Here is a 22,391-nt window from a genome sequence, read left to right on the forward strand (position 1 = left end):
TATTATCTTTTCGTTAACGGGACGCGGCAAAACGGCGGGCTTAAAGTAAAGTATCTTAATAACCGACATTATTGTCACTCTCATCGAAAGGTTGCGTTGTACGCTTTCTTGACCAATCCCCAGAGTTGGTATGTGCCACCGTACCGAGGGTACTGCGGCAAACGAAACTGTCAGATTAAACACTTCGGCCAACTGATACATTATCCTCAATGATACATCTCTCAGAATTTATGCCCATTCTTTCCTTTTTATTATTGCTTTTCACGTTCATGCCATTTCATGACCATACATTTGAACTACTCTCTTTTTATCTTAGCACCGTTTTCATAAACTTTTCGTATTACTTTTTTTGTGATGTTATACCCGTATGTTTATTTCATATTTGTTGTACATGATTGACTGCCATTCCTGCTGCTTTGTACCCTTGTGAACGGGGTCAGGACCTCGTCAAGCTTTTGAGCTTTTAGTCCTGTACTTCAACTTATCTAAAGGAAATAAAATGATTGATTGATTGATTGGGTACAAACAGCGGCCCCGTTGTTAAAAACGAAAGGGTTCGCCGGATGCGAGCCAAGCGCGTCGACTTGCTTGGCTGTGCCGCACTACACCGTGCATGGCCTAGGGGAGTATATAATTCGCGAATGCGGTATACGAGGCGGAAACCCCTGCACGGACAGCGGCGAGGCCATCCAGGCGGGCGACGCCGCCGACCAAGCGACGCGGCGCAAGGCGCGCGCACTCTTGCACGCGCACATCTAGCCGTTACTTCTTCGGGCCCGAGCGAGCAACGACACATTTTCCCGTCGACGCTGCATTGGATGCTGAAACGCTGCAAATGCAAAAGAAACGCTGGAAAGCAAATTATGCCTCAAGCGTGAAGCCCTAGCCTCTCTATTATTCATATCGTGATTTTGGCCACAATACCACTAGTATTAATAACTTGCGGGATCGATTTCCGTGAACATGCGCATATAATCTGCAAATGCGAATATGTAGCCTGGAAGGTATTTTACACGAATTTTGAAAAGTGCATTTTGAAGGTACGGACACCATCAAAAGGGACCCAATGGGAAAACCCCTTCCTTCCTTCACATCTACACACCGTAGTCAATAAAACGAGTTATGATGACGCCATAGCCGCCATTTTTTTTTCTTTTGTCACGTTTGTTCCAGCCGTCTCTACTTCCCGGCGGCTGGTAGCGAGCGTAGCGAGTTTAAAGTTGCGTGTTTAGCGACACTGCAGTCCCGTTTTCCTATCCGAAAGAAATTCTTGACGCGGATATTCCGGAAGTGCGTCACAGTTCTGTGCGCTGACTTGTTCGAGAGCTGCACACGCTAGGTGGCGACAGTGGTACCTGGCGGCTGGTCGTTCGTGGCGCTCTCTCAAACCGAAACTGAACGGTAATGAGGGGCACGTAATTATTTGCCGCGTGCAGGCGATGTGCCGTGTTATGACTAACAGGCCCTTAGCAACACATTGCCGCAAACAAACACGAGCCCGAAGTTTTTGTCAGTGCCCCTTTAAAGGGGCCCTGCAACACTTTTTCAGCATGGTCAGAAAACGCTGCCCATCGGCAGTGGAGCCTCCAGACAACACGCGAGCTAAATATTATAGCGCAGTACGCGGCCTGGAATTAACAATAAACTATCAAAGTCAGCTAAAATTGCTTTCTCTTCTCTCGACAAATCACGGAATATGCCCCAAAATCACACGTAGCAAGCCCATCTATCAGCCTCTGGCCGATTTGAACATAGTGCACTCGCTCGTTACAGAAATCGCCGCGGGAGGCCGCCACTTGTCCACGCGTGCGCACGCGATTGCACTGATAAAGCCGCGCATTCGAAGAAAAAAAAAGTACTCAAGGTCACGGGGCGCACGTGACGTTTTTCTGTGACTGGGAAGCAGAAGCCAAACACTCCTATATCTTCAAAGTTGATGTATTCGACAACATCCTCCGACTCACTCCGAGACATTTCTGACCTAACCCTGTTTCTTTACTGTTTAAGGATCGGAGATACCGTAAGCTTTCTGCACTGCCACCGTCTGGCCTACAGCCAGAAATTTTTTGGCGGGGAGAAGGCGGGGGTCAAATGCCTTTAGAAACCTGTATTTTTCACTATTCTCGGTGGAACAACCCCTCCATCCAAATTTCGAAACGAAGAAGAGGAGCCTACGGCATCCCCCCCCTCAGGTTCCAGGCCTAGCCTCCGTGATCAAATCCCTGACGTCCTCGTGAGACAATCTTTTTTTCGTCGCTACCGTTGGCGCCGCCGACGTCAATTCACACGTTTGCCGAGGCATCTAAATATTCTGCGATAATATTAATAATAACAATAATAATAATAATAATAATAACAGGTAGGAGTGCGTCTAGCTCCCGCAGGCCAACCTCCTCAGACGCCACTCTCTCCACGTGCTCCGAGATCTCGCGAGAACTCGCAGTTTCACTCGATCGGTTTCAGAAAACACTCAACTGAGCAATGCAATTACGCGAGCTGGGAACCCATTGTTTGTTTTTCATTTTGATTTCAAGGTGTGGTTTTAATTTTCATATAGTAAGCAAAGCTAAAATTTTTAACTTCTAACATTAATAAAAACAAAATGGAAGCCACGGCAAGATGTGTGTTCTCTCTTCGTGATTTTTCTGCATTTTTACGCCGTAAAGTCTCAACCGCCGCTCACTTTTACGAGTGCGCAGTGAGAAACTCACTGGTGTGAAAGCAATAAAACGTGATTAGTGAGAAAACGTTACTAACCACTTCCCAATTTTTTTTACTATGGGGAACCGGTTACCGTCAGCACCCATATACACCGTAACTAATACACGTACTACCTTTTTGTCCCATGGTAGCTCGTGCCTCCATGTAGTATTTATTTTCCAAAAGAGTAATAGCGATAGCAAATGAAAAATATTGTCTTCCAAAACGTGAGTTAAGAAGTTCGAGATTACGCAAAACATGGTGTTTGAAAAAAAAGGAGGGGGGGAGGGGTCTTCGCCATCCACTTATTCACTTTTGCTCCAGTCGACTTCTCGGGTTGTGCGAGCAAGGTCGGCCTCGCTTGCGCCTCTCCCAAACGTCGAGACGAAAAAGAAAGGGGGAGGGCGGGCACAGATGCCACAATAACGGAAACCACAAGGGAAAGGACGTCGACAGCCGCGACCACAAACAAAAAAAGGGAAAACACAAAAGTAGCCGCCGCAACCACACTTCTCTCGCCCTCTAAAGCATCCTCCTCACCCAAGCGAAATGAGACGGGAGAGAAGGAATCAAGCGAGCGAACGAAGAAGTTGCGAAAACAATGACTACAAGAGAAAGAGGAAGTGAACGAAGGCGCGGACGCGAGTGGGAAGTGACGTCAGAAAGCGTAACGGGACCAAGCACAGAGAGAAGCAGCGCACGCGTTGAAAGAAGAGGGGCGTGTGAGCTTCCGCAGCCGCGAGAAATGTATGATGGAACGAACGCAGAAGGGGGAGAAGGCCTCGTCGAGGAAGTGGCGAGGGAGAGAGTGCCAAGAAAGCGCGAGTGAGGAGGAGGCAAGTGCTGCAACGGCGTGTCGTGAGGAAGGAAGTGTTGAGAGAGGGCAAGCCGGAAATCGGGCGAGGAGGAAGTAGTGACAAAGCGAGGAAGGAGAGTGGACGCGACGTCAAAACAAGAAAGAGGGAGAAAAGGGGTTACGCTGCTACTGCCCCCACGGATCGGTGCAGTGGTCGGTCGCCGGCCGGCGTTTTGCTTTCGGTGAACGAACATGTACGGGAAAGGGGAGAGGAGGACATGATTAGCGGACGGGCGAGCGAGGGTGAGCACAAACGAAGCGAGAGCGGGCGATGAACCGTTACACAAGAAGGGGGATGCACGCTTTTTACACACACACACACACACACACACACACACACACACACACACACACACACACACACACACACACACACACACACGACGCAGTACCGGCATGACGATAGTTATAGCGCGAGAACGGAACGACGACACAGAGACAAGAAGGACACGAAAGACCTTGTCTCTGTGTCGTCGTTTTGTTCTCGCGCTATAACTCTCGTCATGCCATACCAACTAGCTCAAGCTGCCACACTTCTAAGTTGCAATACCGGCGTTTTGTCACTTCCGTAGGGCATGAGCCAGAACATCCGGTGAAAAAGCCTCCCCACCTGACACTTAGTAACTCACAATTTAGGCATAAAAAATAACCTACAAGACCTTCACGAGAAAGAAGCTACGCCTCCTTTCTACACTTCTTTCCAATAATTATTATAATGCAGTTGAAGCAGACGTGTGACCTGTGCTTTAACTGTAATATTATAATTTACCCTTACACAATCCTGGGTGTGGCAGCTTGGGCTAATTGGTATGACATGACGATAGTTAAAGCGCGTATAGTAGTGCTCGTGTCCTTCGTGTCCTTCTTGTCTCAGTCGTCGTTCTGTTCTCGTGCTATGTCGTCAACTCTGTTCTGTTCTCGTGCTATAACTATCGTAATACCATCCTGAGGTTTGTTGCCTGTTGGTTCTATTATATTGTGCAAAAAAAAAAGTGGATCCTCTATTGATCCCCCTCATTCGTCTTTTCTGTACTGTGGTATCTCAGTACTGATTGATTTGTGGGGTTTAATGTCCCAAAACCACGCTACGATTATGAGAGTGGTATCTGAGTACGAAGTATGAACTCTGGCATCAGAGTATAAAGGCCGATTTAAATGCCTCTGCAGTGCTTTTTTTAATACTCGAGGAATGATGAGGCGAGGGGGGAAGGGCACGTTTATCATAGTCCAGAACAGATTATGGAAGCACCCAGTAAGTCTAGTCAGTTTTCAGTGAAAAAGACAATACTTAGTGGCATACATTATATTCGTGAAATGGGGCAACCAATGGACTGCTGCTAACTAGGCCAGTTTGGCAGACAGAATTCCAACAAATTCTAACAATTCTATAACCTAAATTCTTGTGCACTGACACAAGACTGTATGACATGAGTTGCCACAAATTAACAGTCATGTTAGGGAAAAACAGGAGAATAACATAGCAGTTAACGGTACCACGATTTACTCCAATGTAGAAAAGTGGGCGAGTTAGACTCAATGCACCTCAATGATTTCTGCACAGTTTTTTTTTGTTGTTGTTGCTTTAAGTGTAGACAATTTACTTCAAATATCTTGCGAGTTCGTTATTTGCATGTGGTTGCACTAGCTGGTGCAAAAATTGCTGAAACCATTCCTCTAGGGAGACATCTTCTCTACGAATGGGTACCACGTGACAAACTCAAAAAAGGAGTTATCAAGGTTTTGTGCCCTAAAGAAGAATGCACTTGCTATGAAAGATGCCACCGCGGAGTGCTCCCCTGGATTAGTTTCAACCATTTCGAGATCTACACTTCATTACGTGACAGCTTTTTTCATTCCAAATTCCAGTCAGCATATAACTAGAAACATTGCGCTTTATGCCGGAATGTCACAGGGGCTGCAACACATAGCCAACAACAAACAACCAAGTCTCGTGTACTTTCTCACATTAAACTGCAGTGAGAGGTCACACAGTTCTAGAGAAAGACTGTCACTTTAGTTGACCAGTAGAGTTGACCAGTAGAAGAAGAGTGCCTTATAACGAGACCTCAAAAAATATACCATTAGAAGATTTACAATCACCTTTCAATGTGCCTTACACATCTTCCTTCTAGCTTACACCTGCTTGGCAGAGTTACACTTACAAACGCACTGTTGTATTCAACATGCTTTAAATATTCCAGAAATTTACAGTTAAAGAATCCTGCTTAAGCATCTCTGCAAGTGCCGGAATTAAGGCAAGGAGCTCTTTGTCACTTACTGCACACAACTATAGAGGCCGAGGACTAGTGAGCAAGAAAAAAGGTAGCTTAACCGGGAAGGAATATATACCCTGCATCATTTCCTGTGGCGTATTCAGTTTTTATGCACTGTGCCACAAAAACAAATCCTTTAAGGAAACTATCTTCAAAGTCCAGTATGCACAGAGAATGCCATCCACATATGGTGCTAGCACAGCGACATCTTTTCCACGTTCTAACAGTGTGTGAAGGCGCAGCTGAGATTTTGCACATATGACTACCCACAATCGTCTCTCTGAAACTCGATGTCAATCGTCGAACTACCGCAGTCCCTCCCACTAGGAAGCGTGGCTATCATCGAAAAAACAAGTCACTGACAGATACCAAAACTACCAACCAGAATATAAATTCGTAACATATCCTTACTTGATAAAAAGCTGCTCAACAATAAATTACTGATATTGAGACCACATGTCCACACATGCTTTTAAGTTATCTAAAAAACGCAAGGGAGGCCTTGTGCCTGTTATTCACACATTACCAGACAAGTCTTCGAAGACACGAGACCTCCGCACACATTGTCAACAACAAAAAAAAAATGATCAAGAGCTCTGTGGGTATTCAGAGAAATCGGCTCCCTCAGCTGGTCATTATCTCTTCCCCCCTCCATTCTTCAGAGATATGAAGAAGATAAGAAGTCCCATTGACTTCACACACGTGGAACGTTCTTTACAATCGGGCCACTGTTCTGGACATCTGTGCAGAAATACGTAATACCCTGCTACACCTGCCGATTTTCCGGTTGAAAACGCCTCATGCACTTCACCGTAACGCAGGCACAATTTCAGATAGCTGATAGGACTGTTGGCAAAGCACAGCAGAATCTCAACTCTGATCTTGTACGATGTCGGTACACGTCAAACAACACCATATGGTCAAAACTTCCACAGCCCTACACTGTGGTATGCCTCGTAATCGAATCATGGTTTAGGCACATACAATCCCTAAAATTATTAAGCTGTATGTATCGTTTCACTATTTTCACATCAGTTGCTAGTCATTTGTTCTAGTTTCATACATGTAATCAAAGGAGGTTTTTATTTCGGGATGTTCTTTTGTATTCTATTTACTTCACAACTGTATGCATATGTTAAATACAAAAATTTGATTGACTGATTGATTGAAACACTTTTGCACTATGAAGCTCCCATGTTATAAAGAAAAAAGCTTTGCCAAGCATCATACTTTTCAGCATATTGAAGTACTCCAAAATGCCAAGCGACTGCCCATACATGCGGACCATTTAAAAAAAAAAACAAAAAAACTTGTTAAAGTGACTATTTGTTATGCAACATAAATCAACAGCTAACCTTTTCAGACCACTTATAAGTGCTCAGAACCAGTCCAACAATGTACCTCGTAAACAAGGCATTAAATTACCTAAAATAAAACAATCACATCTTTTTCGCTGCTTTGGTAACGATAGCAGTCAGTACGATTCGATCTATCTTTATGTAGCATAGGAACAAATTTTAAGTGTAAAAATGCTGGTCCAGCTCAGAATCACAAAACTAGGCTCTCTGAAAAAAAAAAAACACAAAGGATCGATCGAAAATAGCCAAGAAATGTACACAGCAAGTTAAAAAACCAGGAGGTACGTGCTATGCAATTGTATTTTTGCAAAATAGGTCACTGGCGTTTTTCACCTTTAGAGCAATAGATTTTTTTTTCTTTTTTTTTGGCCAATTTCCTCGTGATGGTGTTACAACTATGAAAAAAGGCTGTGAAAACCACTACATGCACTTCACTTGAATGACGTCCACTCAATGTCAGAACAAGAAAGGAGATTAGACAGGTTAAGTTACAGGTAAAAACAAGGTTGCATATGAACAGCCCCACAGCATAATTTAGTTTGTGTCGTTATTCTGCACAATCGAGGCGCACTTCAGAATGGAAACATGTTAACATAACAGCACCCCCTCATCCCTTCGGGTGCCGACGTGCACCGAATGTCAACAAATATGCATTAAGTCACACCCACAACTCTCTCCTACGATGTACATTCAATGAAATATTACCGAGAATTAACACAATGGTATCAAGGAGTATCAAGGAAATTATAGAGGATGTTATTAAAAAGCAATTGCAATCTAAATGTGAAGACAGGACAGTGTTGCCACTGGCAAAGACCAAACCTGCAACTATCAAATAACGAATTATTCGAAGGTCGCAGGATCAGTCTCTGCTGGTGGCAAGTTATCATCCTATCACAAGGGGCTTAGTGATAACTTATCATCAGCCACAGCATCAATGAGGAGCCCAGCTACTTTGGTTCCTGTATTACCTTACCAACATGTAACGGGTACTTGGCTACTCTGCAAAGTGGTGAATTATGGCACCATGAGTACTTCACAAAATTACATGCAGTATGTTCCCCAGGGGAGTTTACTGCAATGGTAGATTTTATGAACAACTCCATTCTTTTTCCCCTCGAAATTGTTGAAATAAACAACGAAAAGTGATGCGTGGCAAGCATACAAGAAGGCGATGCGAATGCGGGCCAAAGCGCAATCATATTTCCTTTCAAGAATTAAGTTAAAGCATTTTCTAATATGGTAACACTGCAATTGTAACCTCCCTCCCTTATTAAAAATATATATATCTATATATACATACCGTATTTTTCGGTGTATAAGTCGCGGTTTTTTTCTGAATTTTTCGTGGGTGCGTCTTATACAACGATGCGACTTATATACATTCAAAATCGAGTTGGATGCCACAACTTGGGTGGCGCTGTTTACGTCAAGCAGAGGTTATCTGATTGGTGGCTAAAGTCAAGGCACGAGTGAAAATTAAACCCTTCACTGTGAAGTACGAATCCTCAACTTCATTATTTAAAGAAAAAAAAGATAAATGTAATAATTAGTTCACTAAGTATTACGGCTAGGTGGCGTTAGCCCCCGCCCAATCTAAAGGGTACAGCCACATCCATCCATCAAAATGGCGTCTACGGCGCTTCACCGCTACCTTTTTCCTTCCTTTGCGGCCTTCTGCGATGCACAGAAACCACATTTAAAAAGAAAGTAAGATTAACGGTAAGTTAACACCCTAAAGGTAACGCAGCTATGTAGTTTTGCACAAAAAAATAATCAGAGGGGTGAAAATGTGGAGGTATTTTTAAATTAGAAATTATGAAAAGCAAGTTTGGATTTCAGAGCCACTTCCTTTGCCGTCACTTCCGTCCGCCATAACGTCTTCATTGCACTCGCTGTGTCGCTGTTGCTGCGCGCGTCTCGTGTGTCGTGTTGTGCGTCGTAGCATAGAGCCGGTAGCGCCGTAGAACCTCGCGAACCATGGCGCCGCTTGGAAAGCAAAGTCGGCGAAGCTATGACGCCAAGTTCAAGCTGCGCGCTGTTGAATTTGCCGAAAACCACGGGAACAGAGAAGCAGGGAGGCAATTCGACGTCAGTGAAAAAATAATCCGTGACTGGAGCAAGGCCCACAGCGTCCTCCGGACGATGAAGTCGACAAAGAAGGCCAACCGCGGCAAGAAGGCGCGCTGGCCGGACCTCGAGCGTAGCCTGCGCACGTGGGTACTGCAACAACGAGCCGAAGGAAGAGGGCTGTCAACAGTGCAGCTGCACCTGAAGGCGAAGGCTCTGGCAGCGGAGAGCAATGTTACGGGATTCAATGGTGGTCCGTCGTGGTGTTTCCGCTTTATGCGACGGAATCAGCTGGTTATGAGATCCCGGACGACAGTGTGCCAGAAGCTACCCGACGACTTTCAAGCGCAACTGGACAACTTCAGCTCATTCGTGAGGGAGGAAGTTGCGAAGAAGAATGTCAGCGCGAGCCACATCGTTAACATGGATGAAGTGCCGCTGACATTCGACATCCCGCTTGGGAGAAGCATCGCCGAAAAAGGCCAGAAAACTGTCACGGTGAGGACAACAAGCCACAAAAAGTCCCACTTCACCGTTGTGCTCGCCTGCTGCGCGGACGGCACAAAGCTGCCTCCCATGCTAATATTTAAGCGGAAAACCTTGCCGAAGGATAATTTCCCTCCTACAGTGGTGATTCAGGCTAATACAAAAGGTTGGATGGACGAGGCAATGATGAGTGTGTGGCTTGACCGCCGTTTTTCCCGTCGACCAGACGGATTCTTCCACGTGAAGCCAGGAATGCTGGTAATGGACAGTATGCGGGCACACATCACCGATATTGTCAAGAAAAAGGTCAGTTCAAAGAACTGTATGCCAGTGATTATTCCCGGCGGCATGACGAAGATGCTTCAGCCGCTTGACATTTCTGTCAACCGCAGCTTCAAGGCAGTTCTGCGACGTTCGTGGGAAACGTGGATGTCGGAGGGAGAACACGGCTTTACAAAAACGGGGCGCATGAGACGCGCAGAGTTCGGCGAAGTGGCAAAATGGGTGAGTGACGCTTGGGCGTCAATTTCTGCGAAGACCATTGTGGTGGGCTTTCGCAAGGCCGGTTTGATCCCCTGCGCGGCCGATGGCGACGTTGAAGAATCCGATTCGAGCGAGTCGGAGGACGACAGTGATGTGCCAGCAGTACTGCAACCAGAAGTAGCTGCATTGTTCGTGAGCGACTCGGAGGAGGACGACTTCGATGGCTCTGAATAAACGTCACCAAGCTATCGGAATAATAAAGGTACTTCTTAATGTATTGTTTTTACGTGTGTTTAAAAGCGCTCGCACGCGTGACTGCCGATAGCTAGAAACTTGCAAAAGCGTTGGCCGTCGCAAGCATGCATTTTTGCAATGCATTGTCACGACGAGATACTTAAATGTCGGTGGTCGGATGAGCAAGTGCGTCTTCTACACCGGTGCGACTTATGCACCGGTGCGACTTATATACGTTTTTTTTTCAGAAAAACTGCTATTTTGAGGGGAGTGCGACTTATACAAGGGTGCGACCTATAAACCGGAAAATACAGTACACACACACACACTGGCGTTCTCTCACGCCTAAAGAACTGCAATGTTCTTTGCCTGACCCGACATGCCTTTTGATTTAGATGTGTATCTTTTTGCTCTCATTTTATCAACTAATCTAAGTTCACATTCAAAGATGGAAAGCCGCACTCTAAAAAAATGCAGCGCTCTACCTCAAGAGGTGTTTCTCTGTCACACAAGTGCAATTGCCGTGAGGCTTGCTCGAAAACTCCACTTTTCCAAATTAGTCATCAAGGGTGCCGCCAACATGAAGCATAACTGGATACAGCAACAATACACGAAACATAAGTACAGGGTCCATGGTTTTAGCGCAAGAAAAGGAATACGATACAAGAGAATACTCTTCTTGGTAAATAAAAAGACGCCATTGAGTTTGTACTTGTTTTTAGTGACCTTTCAGTGAGGTTAGGTTAGGCCAAGTTTGGGTAAACTGTAGTGATCAATGGCTGAACGCAAAACTTGCGAGGATCAGGAAGCTGCTCGAGGAATCGTCACAGTGGGGAACGCAGTGCTGCCTCGCAAAGGGCATACGAAGAACTTTCTGTGCAAGCGGATTCTACTCTCCGACAGACCATCACAACAGAAGAAAAAATGGGAAAAAAACTGCAACGTGCCACAGACAGCGATTTGCCAACTTTTTGCGACAGCATCTGGCAAACAGACGATATGCATTTTTCCGCACATCCTCATGCAAAACATCCACAGACAAGTGCATTACGTCTTCTGGTTGCTGAATGCACTGAGGGGAGCCATGAAAACCATCTGCTCAAAAAAATCCATCAAGAGATGGAGAAAGAGAAGAGGCTCTAAGATATATATAAATATATATATTATATTGTGCATGCATCGATGTATTTGTATATCCCAATGTGTCCGTGAATACAAAACGCTTGCATGTCGAACAAAGTCACGCTACACCTGGCTCAGCCAGTTCACTTCTATTGTATTTTGTTTTCTTGACAGTAGAGAGTACACACATCCACTCCTCCACTTACTCAACATCACTTGCGGTGCACACGCGACTTGTACAAGTGTGTTTTCACAATATTCCACTGTCAAGGAAATCACCGTGCCCGGAAACATTCAGAAATGATCGCCCCGACCTTTTCACCCAGCTCTAACAGTTTTATATCACCGCGCGTTTCGTGGAACACAAGCTAAATACCCATCTATCTCCAAACAACTGCATACGACATTTTCCTGGCACTAAAGCCAACAAGAATTCTTAAAATAAAGATAAAGCTACAAGGCGAGGGAAATCTGCACCCAAACTGCACTGCAAGCATGCATGATCATGCTTGAGCCACAGCTGATCTTTCAAACAACTTTAACCTTGCCTGTTAACTTTCAAATGGCTTTTCACTTGCCTGTAAACTTTTAAATGACTTTTAACTTGTCTGTACACTATCACACCACTACACCACTGTCGGCCATGCTGATCGCGTACTTCGTATCGCCACGTATGACCACATGCCACCATGGCTGTTTGTAGCAATGGCTAACAGGGTGCTAGATTAATTATCAGTACACATGTGTACCCCAATAGAAACACACAAAAGGATTTTGGAGCCCTACTCGCATAAAAAAAATTATGTGAAGGATGCTTTAACTTTGCCTTCGTGGGCGAAATGCAATAGAATAATCGGACCCCTTTTGGATTGTCTACTCAGTCGCCTGCCGTAGTTATAAGCAATCATATGTATGAGAAACAATAAAAATTGACTTACTGATTGAATGAAGGGAATAGGGTCTTCCCAAGATGGGAGGGGATGGGTAAGATTAGCACTACAGTATCTTGACACACATTATTGCAAGCACAAAGTCCAGCTCTCTTTATTGCCAGCTCACTTTTGCCTTTTTTGCATAATGTAGTTACATTAACTGAGCACCAATTATGATAATAACAATAATGAATGATAACTGCCATTCGTTTTCTGGCACTAGCTTCGTATGACTGATAATAAACATAAATTAAGCAACTCAAGCTAACAGATTATCATTTATATGCATAAATCCTCCCTATTCTTCCCGTAACCTTTCTAATGGCTATCCATTTCTCAATTCTGTCACAGATCATGGAGGCCAGTTGAAGCATAGACCAGCTTACAAACAGTGCTGGTGAGAAGATACACATGTAATTTTGCAATAAGATAATGCAAAATGCTACAACATTGCAACAAATGCTAAAACACGGCAATAAAATGCATATATTGACCAGAAAACACTTTTTCTTTGCATATGGCACACAAAAGTAAACACAAAAAGTTTTAAAAAGAAGTTTTTAAAAGAATAAGATGCACTTTGTTTGCTTCAAGTTCAAGCATTTTCGCAAAGCCTCCAAAAATTTTATCAGACTGCCAACATATTAAACAACTGTGTCCAGGACTGCGGATAAAATTCTGAATTACGAATAAACAAAAAGGAATCTTTTTTGTTGGTCAGCTGAAACATTAATTTTTGCTTCAGCATGTACATTAAACAATATAACTCAAAAATAACGGCGACAAAATTGCGAAAGAGAGATTCTGAACACTTGGCGTGTTCACTCTATTTGCTTTTGAAACAAAGCATAATCTTTATGTAAGCACTGCCCGCAAAACCCCTGTCGTCTCATACATCACCTCTGAAAGAGAGTCCAACATCTGTGCTAAAGTACTGTGCACACTGAAAAATTGAGGTTTGTCATTTTCTGAAAAAATTCAATTTTTGGCTGAGTACTGCTGACAGAATCTGTAATGAAATCAGTTACCCTCCTAAAGCCAGTGAAAGTCCCTGTATGACACAATTTGATTGTGTTCAATATACTAAAGTGCTTGACGTGGCGAACATGTCAAAATGTAATTCATGCTTCTATGCTAATTCTTTCTGTGGGGACGACGATGGCTGTGAGCAGAGTCTATGTTTATTGTTAGCTTGTAAGCAGCTATTGGGACACATTGCACACATTATAGGCGGCGTAAAGGTAATGTGCCACATGTCGCCTTTTGGCATGAAGTGTCCCACACTCTGCGAAAGTGTGTTCCACACTTTACGAGGTGCATTGGCTGACACCAGCAGAAATTGCACGTATAGACCGTTTTCCCCAGATAGTTTTTCTAAGCAAAACTAGTAGTGCCACCGCACCAAAATAAGCACTGCGCCCGCTTTGCTAGCCTTCTAGGCGGTAGCGGCAGTGGCGAATCGGCCGGCCATCGACAGTAAAGGTGGAAAGAAGTCCCTTAGATCACGTGGTCAAACGTGGCTGTGCCCATTCGCCGCTGGGGAAAAGCGTCTATAGAAATTCCCAACAAAGCGAACAAGGTAGTACCTTCAATTGTAGATGAAATGGTAAGCACCGAACGCCTGATTCAAAGGTTGTGGGTTGGGATACCACCGATGCAAAGGGTGATTTTTGTCCCTTTTAATTGTTTAAACTTATATCATTATCACTACACTACAGTCAAACACCTGTCCCCTACCATTTTTCTGGCTTAATCGTCTGTTCAATTCACTTGCTTGTATCATTACTTCCTAGGCACTTGTGGGCCTCTAGATACATTGAGAAAGGCAAGGGGAATATCAAATAAGAAGTCACGTTGCCGCCCATGGCAAAAGAGAATAATGCTCATCATCATCACACTGCCAATCGTTATGATTGTCGGGGTTTAATATTCCAAAATCGGTATGCGATTATGAAAGATGCCATAGTGCAGGGCTCCGGAAATTTCGACCACATGGGGTTCTTTAACACGCGCCTAAATCAAGGCTTGCGGGCCTCTAGCGTTCTGACTTCATCAAAATATGGCTGTGATTCCACGTTGTCACAATGAGGATCAATACGAATCGCAACGCCATATGAAGCCATTGTCACTTTTTGAAGGTTTGGCTGTGTACTGCAAGTTAAAACATATGCTTACAACAGAAATAATGAATTGCATTTCAATGCCATGTACCCTAATGGAAAGCCAACCAATCAAGTGCTTCACGATCCTCGAAAACATGTGCTTGCAGAATCACTGAAAATGTGATTAATTTCATCTTAGTTCCTGTTTCCGCCACTTGGGGCACCATACATCACTTTAAGTAACAAATGATTCAAGTCCCAAACAAGTAAAACAATGCTCGATTCCGTAAGTATCTTGATTCTGAACACTTGGCGTGTCCCTCTGATATGACAATGTCTGCAAAAAAGGCTGCTTCAAATTTATATATGTGTAGCCAGATAGCAAAGACAGAAACTGCTGGCACAGATCCCAATACAAGAAAGCAGATAGAAATGCCATAGCTGTTAACTGAAATGATATGTCAGTGATTTTAAAAGAGTCGACGACTTCAGACACACATGTAGACAGTTTTTAAGAGTTAGAAAATACAAACAGGTACCAATTGCTGAAAGAAATACCAGTAGCTCCCCTTTTAAACAACAGAACTGTTCTCTCTGCCTATAGGTGGGCTTCCGGCAGCGTCTCTATACGAACAGGCATGCAAGAACACAACGTAATGGCACAATTCAGCCGAGAGTGAAATGTCTGACACATTTAAAACAAACGAAGGAGCCATGGGAAAGGTAACCAAGTTACTTTTTTTTTTCAACATTTATCCTACGCTTCTGGTCAAATACTGTTACGACTTGGTATGTCTTCGCCGCAATAAAATTTAAAGAATGTTTCTGATACTGATATAAGAATGTTTCTGATATTGATATATCCAAAATAAGGAACACTGTGTACATGAATGGCATAATTAAAACAAACTCTGCTTGTTTGACAGTGACCCATTGCCAAATAAGTGTCATTATCATTGAAAGTGTAAACTTATGAAAGAGCTTTACTCTTGAATCTGCTTTCATTTTGAAAGGAGGCAAATATACAGGGACATTCTATTCATATATATACCTAAGCAATCTGATACTTGTCTTCCTGAGAATACACCATTTTGAAACCACACTTCTTAAGTCCTGCTTGAATCCCAAGTTTACCGACATTACAGAAATGCTTTATGCTTTTATCAGTGTGCCACCTTTTGGAAGCTGCAAGGTTTGTGTATAAGTAAGCAAGTGATACTTGTTATCACTTCAGTAGTTACTTTAGAAACAAAAGATTTCATGTGACATTGCTCATGAAGTTGTATTTAACCGCTGCAACCAGAAAATGTAATACAAATGGAGATCTGCTATTTTGAGATTGACACTTTTGAGCTCTCATTTTCTCTTCTAATAATCAAGTTATGAAGCTACAATCATTAACAATAGAATTCTCAAGAAATTCTTCATCTGTCTTGAGTGATGTGGTATTCAACTTTAACATCCCTATAAACGACTCCGTACAACATGTAGCATGAGAAGTTTGCAGGGAAAGGTTCAAGTCTGAAGCCACGAAAAAGAAACGAACCTGTAGGCGTAACACATTTCATATACGACAGCAGTTTGTATGCCCCTTCATGACAAGTGCAAAAACTAAAACGAGGTGTAGAAATTGAAGAGCTTCAAAATGCAGTGCGTCAGAAAGCAAAAAAAAAAGTATTGCAAATTTATCTTATCTCGTACATTTGTAAATGCTTCTCACTAGACCTGTGCCACAATTCTAAATTTATATCCTAGCACATTACTGAAACAGACTTCCGTCATGCATGTGATGAATCCTAATTTAGTTCTGTAAGATTACAGTCACCATGACAGATTATTTTTTTTTATTTTTTGACAAACCAGAGTAGGCAAGGTGCCACTAGGACCTAACAGTGTTAAAACATTACATTACTATGACAAAAAAATGGACTTGTGGTTTCTCGGTGTGCCTGTTTTAAATTCTATATCTCACATTGTTTGCTGCAGTTTTGTGAAAGATAACTCCAAAGTGTTGTAGAGCTAATTGTGCTTATGCACTGGCATGCAAGCTGTGGCCCATCATAAACGTGTCGCCCCGCCGCGGTGGTCTAGGGACTAAGGTACTTGGCTGCTGACCCGATGCCGCGGGATCGAATCCCGGCTGCAGGGGTTGCATTTCCGATGGAGGCGAAAACGCTGTAGGCCCGTGTGCTCAGATTTGGGTGCACCTTAAAGAACCCCAGGTGGTCGAAATTTCCGGAGCCCTCCACTACGGCGTCTCTCATAATCATACGGTGGTTTTGGGACGTTAAACACCACATATCAACCAATCATAAACATGTGGTTCAAGCCTACGGTTCTAAGCGCAACATAAGGCTGAGTTTTTTGGGGGGTGTAGCCCCGTGTTCGAAAGTTATAAGAAAGAAGTTGACAGGAACAAGGTGCCCAGTCAACAACCCTTGTTCAGTATGAGGCTGAGGCTAGGACGTGCCCAACAGGATATCAATTACTAGTGTAGCACAAACAAAACGTCCCTTTGAAGGTCTGCTAGGCGTATTTAGGGACTTCTCGGTGTGCATTACGGCCATGACACATGTACTACAAGAAAACTAAAATTGTTTTAGTATAACAAAGCGGGTTACAGAGCATCACTAGGTGTAACACCCAGTTTATCGCCCTCCCCCAACCTTACCAGAACGATCAGGCCGCAACCGGCTCATAAATACTATCAGAGAAAACCAGCGCTTAACAAAAAAGAAAGAGAAAGAAAAATTGCAGGGGCGAGATTGCAGTACCCGGGTTCTCTTATAACAAGCCCAGCGAGCCCCCCCCCCCCCCCACCCTCCCAACTTACACTAGAAGAAAAAAAACGAAAACAGGAGCTCTGCGTGGACATTACCAAAAGCGCGCGAACACCGAACCGCGAAACTAAACTTACAACACCGCAAGTGAACACAGACGCACGTTGCAACCCCTCACCCTCTCCCAGCCTTAGGCCTCCTCTCCACCGAGTTTGAATGAGATCTCGGGAGCGCGCGGGTGAGGGGGTTGTGGGTGTGCGAAACCAAACACACGTGTTACTTGCTGCACTTCGCAGCGCTAACAGACGACGTAAACACAACCGCATGTGTGATTGTTACATCATCACCCCACCCCCACCGATCGGCGCCGTAGCATAAATACGAATCAAAACGCACAAAAACACTCACCGAACGTAGACTTGCCGCAGAGCGAGCGATGCATTGGCGCACGCCTTGGGAAAGTTGAGTTTGTCAAGAATGTAATCCCACTTGAGTAGGTCGTTCACCTGAAAGGCAACATGAGAAGGGTGTGTTTTGCTTTCTTCACGAAGGCAGCGGCCGGGCGAAAAACACCGATCGCGTTTCTTCTCACGCGAAAAAAAAAATCTAGATCGGCGACGGACAATGGTCGAGGGCTGCGAAACGAACAAAAAAAAAACGGCAGAAGGCCGATGTCTGGTTGCTTTTCGAGCCCCCACCGTGTACTTCGGCTGCGACGCAAGCGAGCAAGCAATGCAAGCAGCCGCAAAGCGGCCAAAGAGACATCCACGTTAGTCCTAGCGCAGTCAAGGGGCCCCCGTCTTTGTTTCAAAAAAGACAGTTAAAAATTTAGTCGGGGCCCCGCGAGATGACGAGCGACGCGAAGACCGGTAGACCGCGAAGCGACCGCAAGTCGGCCTAGGTGTCCGCACCGACGAAGCAAGGGGCCAGCCACCGTTCGTGCACGCCAGTCGTACCCCCCCACCGTACTTTTACCCTCCCCCACCGATCCACACACACACACACGGGTCATTCAAACGCTCGCACGCCCAAATTGCGGTCCAAAACACGACTGCGGACGTTTCGCGCGGTGTCTAGAGGGTCCCGACGACGCGACGAGAGAGACCGGTCCCAAACCCGCGCGACGTTTAGCGAGGCAAACTCGAAAAAAGAAAGCCCCAACCCCGAGAGACGGTCCTCCCCTCGCTTACCTTCTGCCATCCGCCGATCGCCGTCACGCTGTTGTACAGGGCGAAAAGATCCACTTCTCGACCATTTATCCGGGGTGCGTGACGGAACGGACTCCTGCGATCGACGACCCAAGGGTCAGAACCCGGCGAGGAAAAAAAGCCGGCGCGCGGGGCAACACAAGCACCAACCCCCGAGCAAAAACTCTTTCCCCCACAATGGCTCGCCATTCGGGAAGCGATATAAACTTACCCTCGGCTTTCGTGGAACTTTTGCAGCTCGAGCGTGAACGACGATGAGTCCTTGGTGTAGTCGCCAGGTTCCTTGTGAAGCTTTTCCATGACTCTTCAAGAGCGCGCGCGCGCAAAGCGGCGGGCCGCCTCGCACACACACACACGCGCACACACGCTAGCAGCTCCTCACCTGACGTTCATCGGGTGTGTGTTCACTTTGCGGGGGCCCTCTACGAGCTAAGCCTCGTTACGAGTGCGCCAGCGCTTTCCCGGCAACGGCGCCGAAACGCGCACGATTCTTCGCTTCGACCACGATCACATCTCGGGACCCGAGCACCGCACATCCTAGAGCACCGCGTAGTCGTCACGACGAGGTGTAGAAGAAAAAAAAAAAAGGCCGAGCCACCACTATCGCACCGGAGGCCCCAAAACGTCACAAGGTTAGAAAACGGCTCCAACAAGAATAAAATAAAGATATCGGTGTCATTACATACTCTTCCCTCGTCCTCCTTTCTCACAGCTATTGTCCCCCACCAAGATGGCTGAAGCGGCAACGGCGACTCAGGTTGGATTTCGCGATTGTTTCGCGCTCATTTATTTGTATTCGGATCATTTCGCGACTCGCGCGAGCATTGAGATTACATGTACGTCTTCCAAATGATCCGTGGCGTCGGTGGTGTCGATATTTCGCAAATAATAAAGGTTAAACCCTCGCGATGTTGCGCATCTGTGTGTTGTTCATTGTGTCTCGTTCAGTTCCTGCAGTCGTGTAATTGTTATTTATTTGATACGGTTATTATTAAGCTGTTTTGACACGCACTATACGATCGACGTTTCGCCCTCGCCTCGGAGCACATAACGTTCTTTATTTCCAAATTAAAATGATCGAGTAGGCGACACGGAAAGCGTATACAAACTAATCGTTAGCATTGTCGAGTGCTAATACAAGTGGCGCCATCTTTTGATAACAAAGGATAACATGCTGCAAACTTTGTGACTGATCGGCCTTAGCTTGTATGACGATAGTTATTGCGCGAGAACAAGACGACACAGAGACAAGGAGGACACGAAAGACACGGAGACAAGGAGGACACGAAAGACCTTGTCTCTGTGTCGTCTTGTTCTCGCGCAATAACTATCGTCATGCCATACCAACTAGCCCAAGCTGCCACACTTCTTAGCTTGTAATTGTGTTTGTTGTTTCGTGTACTTCATTTCCATAAGGCGTGAAAAAGAAAAGACCCCAGGCTAATGCACCGAAAAGGCTGCATGAACATGCAGCCTCATTCCGTCTCTTGCGCAGAGTGTTATTTCTCGTATTTTTATTTCAAGCACGATTAAGCGACACGCTTTATGTTCCTCTCAAAAACATTCAACCACGAAGTCTCTTCCAACACTCATTTGTTGAAAGTGCTGTGATTGGCAGTGATCGGTACCGATCTCTCGCATCGCAATTGGCTGAGGTTGCGGAAGGAGCCAATCGCGTTTGGGAAATTTGATTCGGATCGGTCTTTATCGCGATACAAAGTCCACCGTGCCACGCCGGTATTAAATGTTATATATTTAATCTAACTGAGAGAGAATTGTAATGGTCGCATGTGCGTTGTCTGCTGGTGTTGTAATATATTCGTCTGAAATGTAGTGGAATTACTGCAATAAAATGCTGCGGTCATGGAGCAAGTATTTAACAAATGTTATCTATGAATAACCTTTGTGAAACCGAACATAATTAAGATTTTGCCTTGAAGATTGTCGTTTCAGCGTGAGGAATGAATCTCGTGGACTCTATAATTGAAAAGAGAGCGTAGATTTAAACATATGTAGTGTTTTTTTTAACCAATAAAAAATTAATTTGTGCTTCCGATGGAAGAAAATAGAAGCAGGAATATGATTTTTAATACTTTAATTTGTCTTCTGTTTTTGGAAGTAGGTAGCACCACTAATGTAGTGGTTAAAATTATAACTATGTTGTGTGCATTCACGCGGTACGCGCGCGCTTCTTTCCTTACCATAACAGTGTACTAGAAGAGTACGCTGTACTTACCATAGAGTTTATGTTCTTTACGGCCTTCTCAGCCGTCGCGAAAACAATGGGAGAGTTTCTGAGCATTGTTTTGTCACCCGTCGGCGGTAGGGGCGCTTTGTCCCTGACCTTGCATTTCCTGCACAGCGCACACAGCTAGCGCCTGACATGGCACAAAAACTGCTTGATGTGAAACCAAGAAATCGGTGTTCTGGACGAAGAGGAGGGATGGGGGGTTATTCAAGAACTCGGGAGTAGAGGGAGGATCGTCCCTTCAAAAAACTTAATGTTATCAGATGACTCGGATGCATGTGCGCTCGTGAGTAATACAAGCTGAAACTGGGTAAAAATGCGGAAGAATCGGTTAACGAGGGGCACAATGCAGGAAGGAATATATATATATATATATGAAGCCTGGAATGGGAACAGTTAAGGATAAGCGTTACTGGAGAGTACCTTAAGAGTTAATGGAGGTACCTTAGTAACCTGCGCTTCGCCGATGACATTACATTGCTGAGTAACTCAGGGGACAAATTGCAAATCATAATTACGGAGTTAGTCAAGGAGAGCAGAAAGGTGGGTCTTAAAATGAATCTGCAGAAAACGAAAGTAATGTATAACAACCTCGGAAAAGAGCAGCGCTTCGAGATAGGTAATAGTGCACTTCAAGTTGTAAAAGACTATGTCTACTTAGGGCAGGTAATAACCACGGAGCCGAACCACGAGATTGAAGTAACTAGAAGAATAAGAATGGGGTAGAGCACATTTGGCAAGCACTCTCAAATTATGACAGGTACATTTCCACTATCCCTCAAGAGGAAGGTATATAACAGCTGTATCTTGCCGGTACTTAGCTACGGAGCAGAAACCTGGAGACTTACAAATAGGGTTCAGCTTAAATTGAGGACGACGCAGCGAGCAATGGAAAGAAAAATGCTAGGTGTAACCTTAAGAGACAAGAAGAGAGCAGAGTGGATCAGGGAACAAATGGGGGTTGAGGGTATCATAGCTGAAATCAAGAAGAAGAAATGGACATGGGCCGGGCATGTAGCACGAAGACAGGATAACCGCTGGTCGTTAAGGGTAACTAACTGGATTCCCAGAGAAGGCAAGCGGGTTAGGGGGAGACAGAAGGTTAGGTGGGCAGATGAGATTAAGAAGTTTGCGGGTATAAATTGGCAGCAGTAAGCACAGGACCGGGTTAACTGGCGGAACATGGGAGATGCCTTTGTCCTGCAGTGGACGTAGTCAGGCTGATGATTATATATATATATATATATATATATATATATATATATATATATATATATATATATATATATATATATATATATATATATATATATATATATATATTGTGGGGATGCTGACATTCCCCCTGTAAAGTTGTCTGCGCCGCGTGGCGCACGTGTCTCGCCCCAAGGCTTTATTTCGGTGGTGACCACCGCCGGGCGATAGATGGTGTTGCGTTCGCTCTGAGTACCACTGTTGGTAGAATGGTAGCGCCGGCGGTGGCCCCTGGCGGAAGGCAGGCCTTGGTGGTGGGCGAGCGTTGAGCGAGTCTCTTCTGCG

General features: G+C 44.8%; 1 protein-coding gene across 1 annotated transcript in view; it reads right to left on the reverse strand.

Moving 5' to 3' along the window:
- The window catches only part of Bap170 (Brahma associated protein 170kD), an 83,463-nt gene extending 64,410 nt beyond the window's left edge, over positions 1–19,053 (reverse strand). The window contains exons 1-3 of the mRNA XM_075870968.1: positions 18,816–19,053; positions 18,587–18,680; positions 17,805–17,902 (exon numbers count right to left, since the gene is read on the reverse strand). Of these exons, the coding sequence (XP_075727083.1) occupies positions 17,805–17,902; positions 18,587–18,680; positions 18,816–18,904 (281 nt within the window). The 5' untranslated portion in view covers positions 18,905–19,053. The remainder of the gene's footprint in view (positions 1–17,804; positions 17,903–18,586; positions 18,681–18,815) is intronic.
- Between the last annotated feature and the right edge of the window lie 3,338 nt (positions 19,054–22,391).

The sequence above is a fragment of the Rhipicephalus microplus genome, chromosome 8, assembly GCF_043290135.1.
Source record: "Rhipicephalus microplus isolate Deutch F79 chromosome 8, USDA_Rmic, whole genome shotgun sequence".
Lineage (NCBI taxonomy): Eukaryota > Metazoa > Arthropoda > Arachnida > Ixodida > Ixodidae > Rhipicephalus > Rhipicephalus microplus.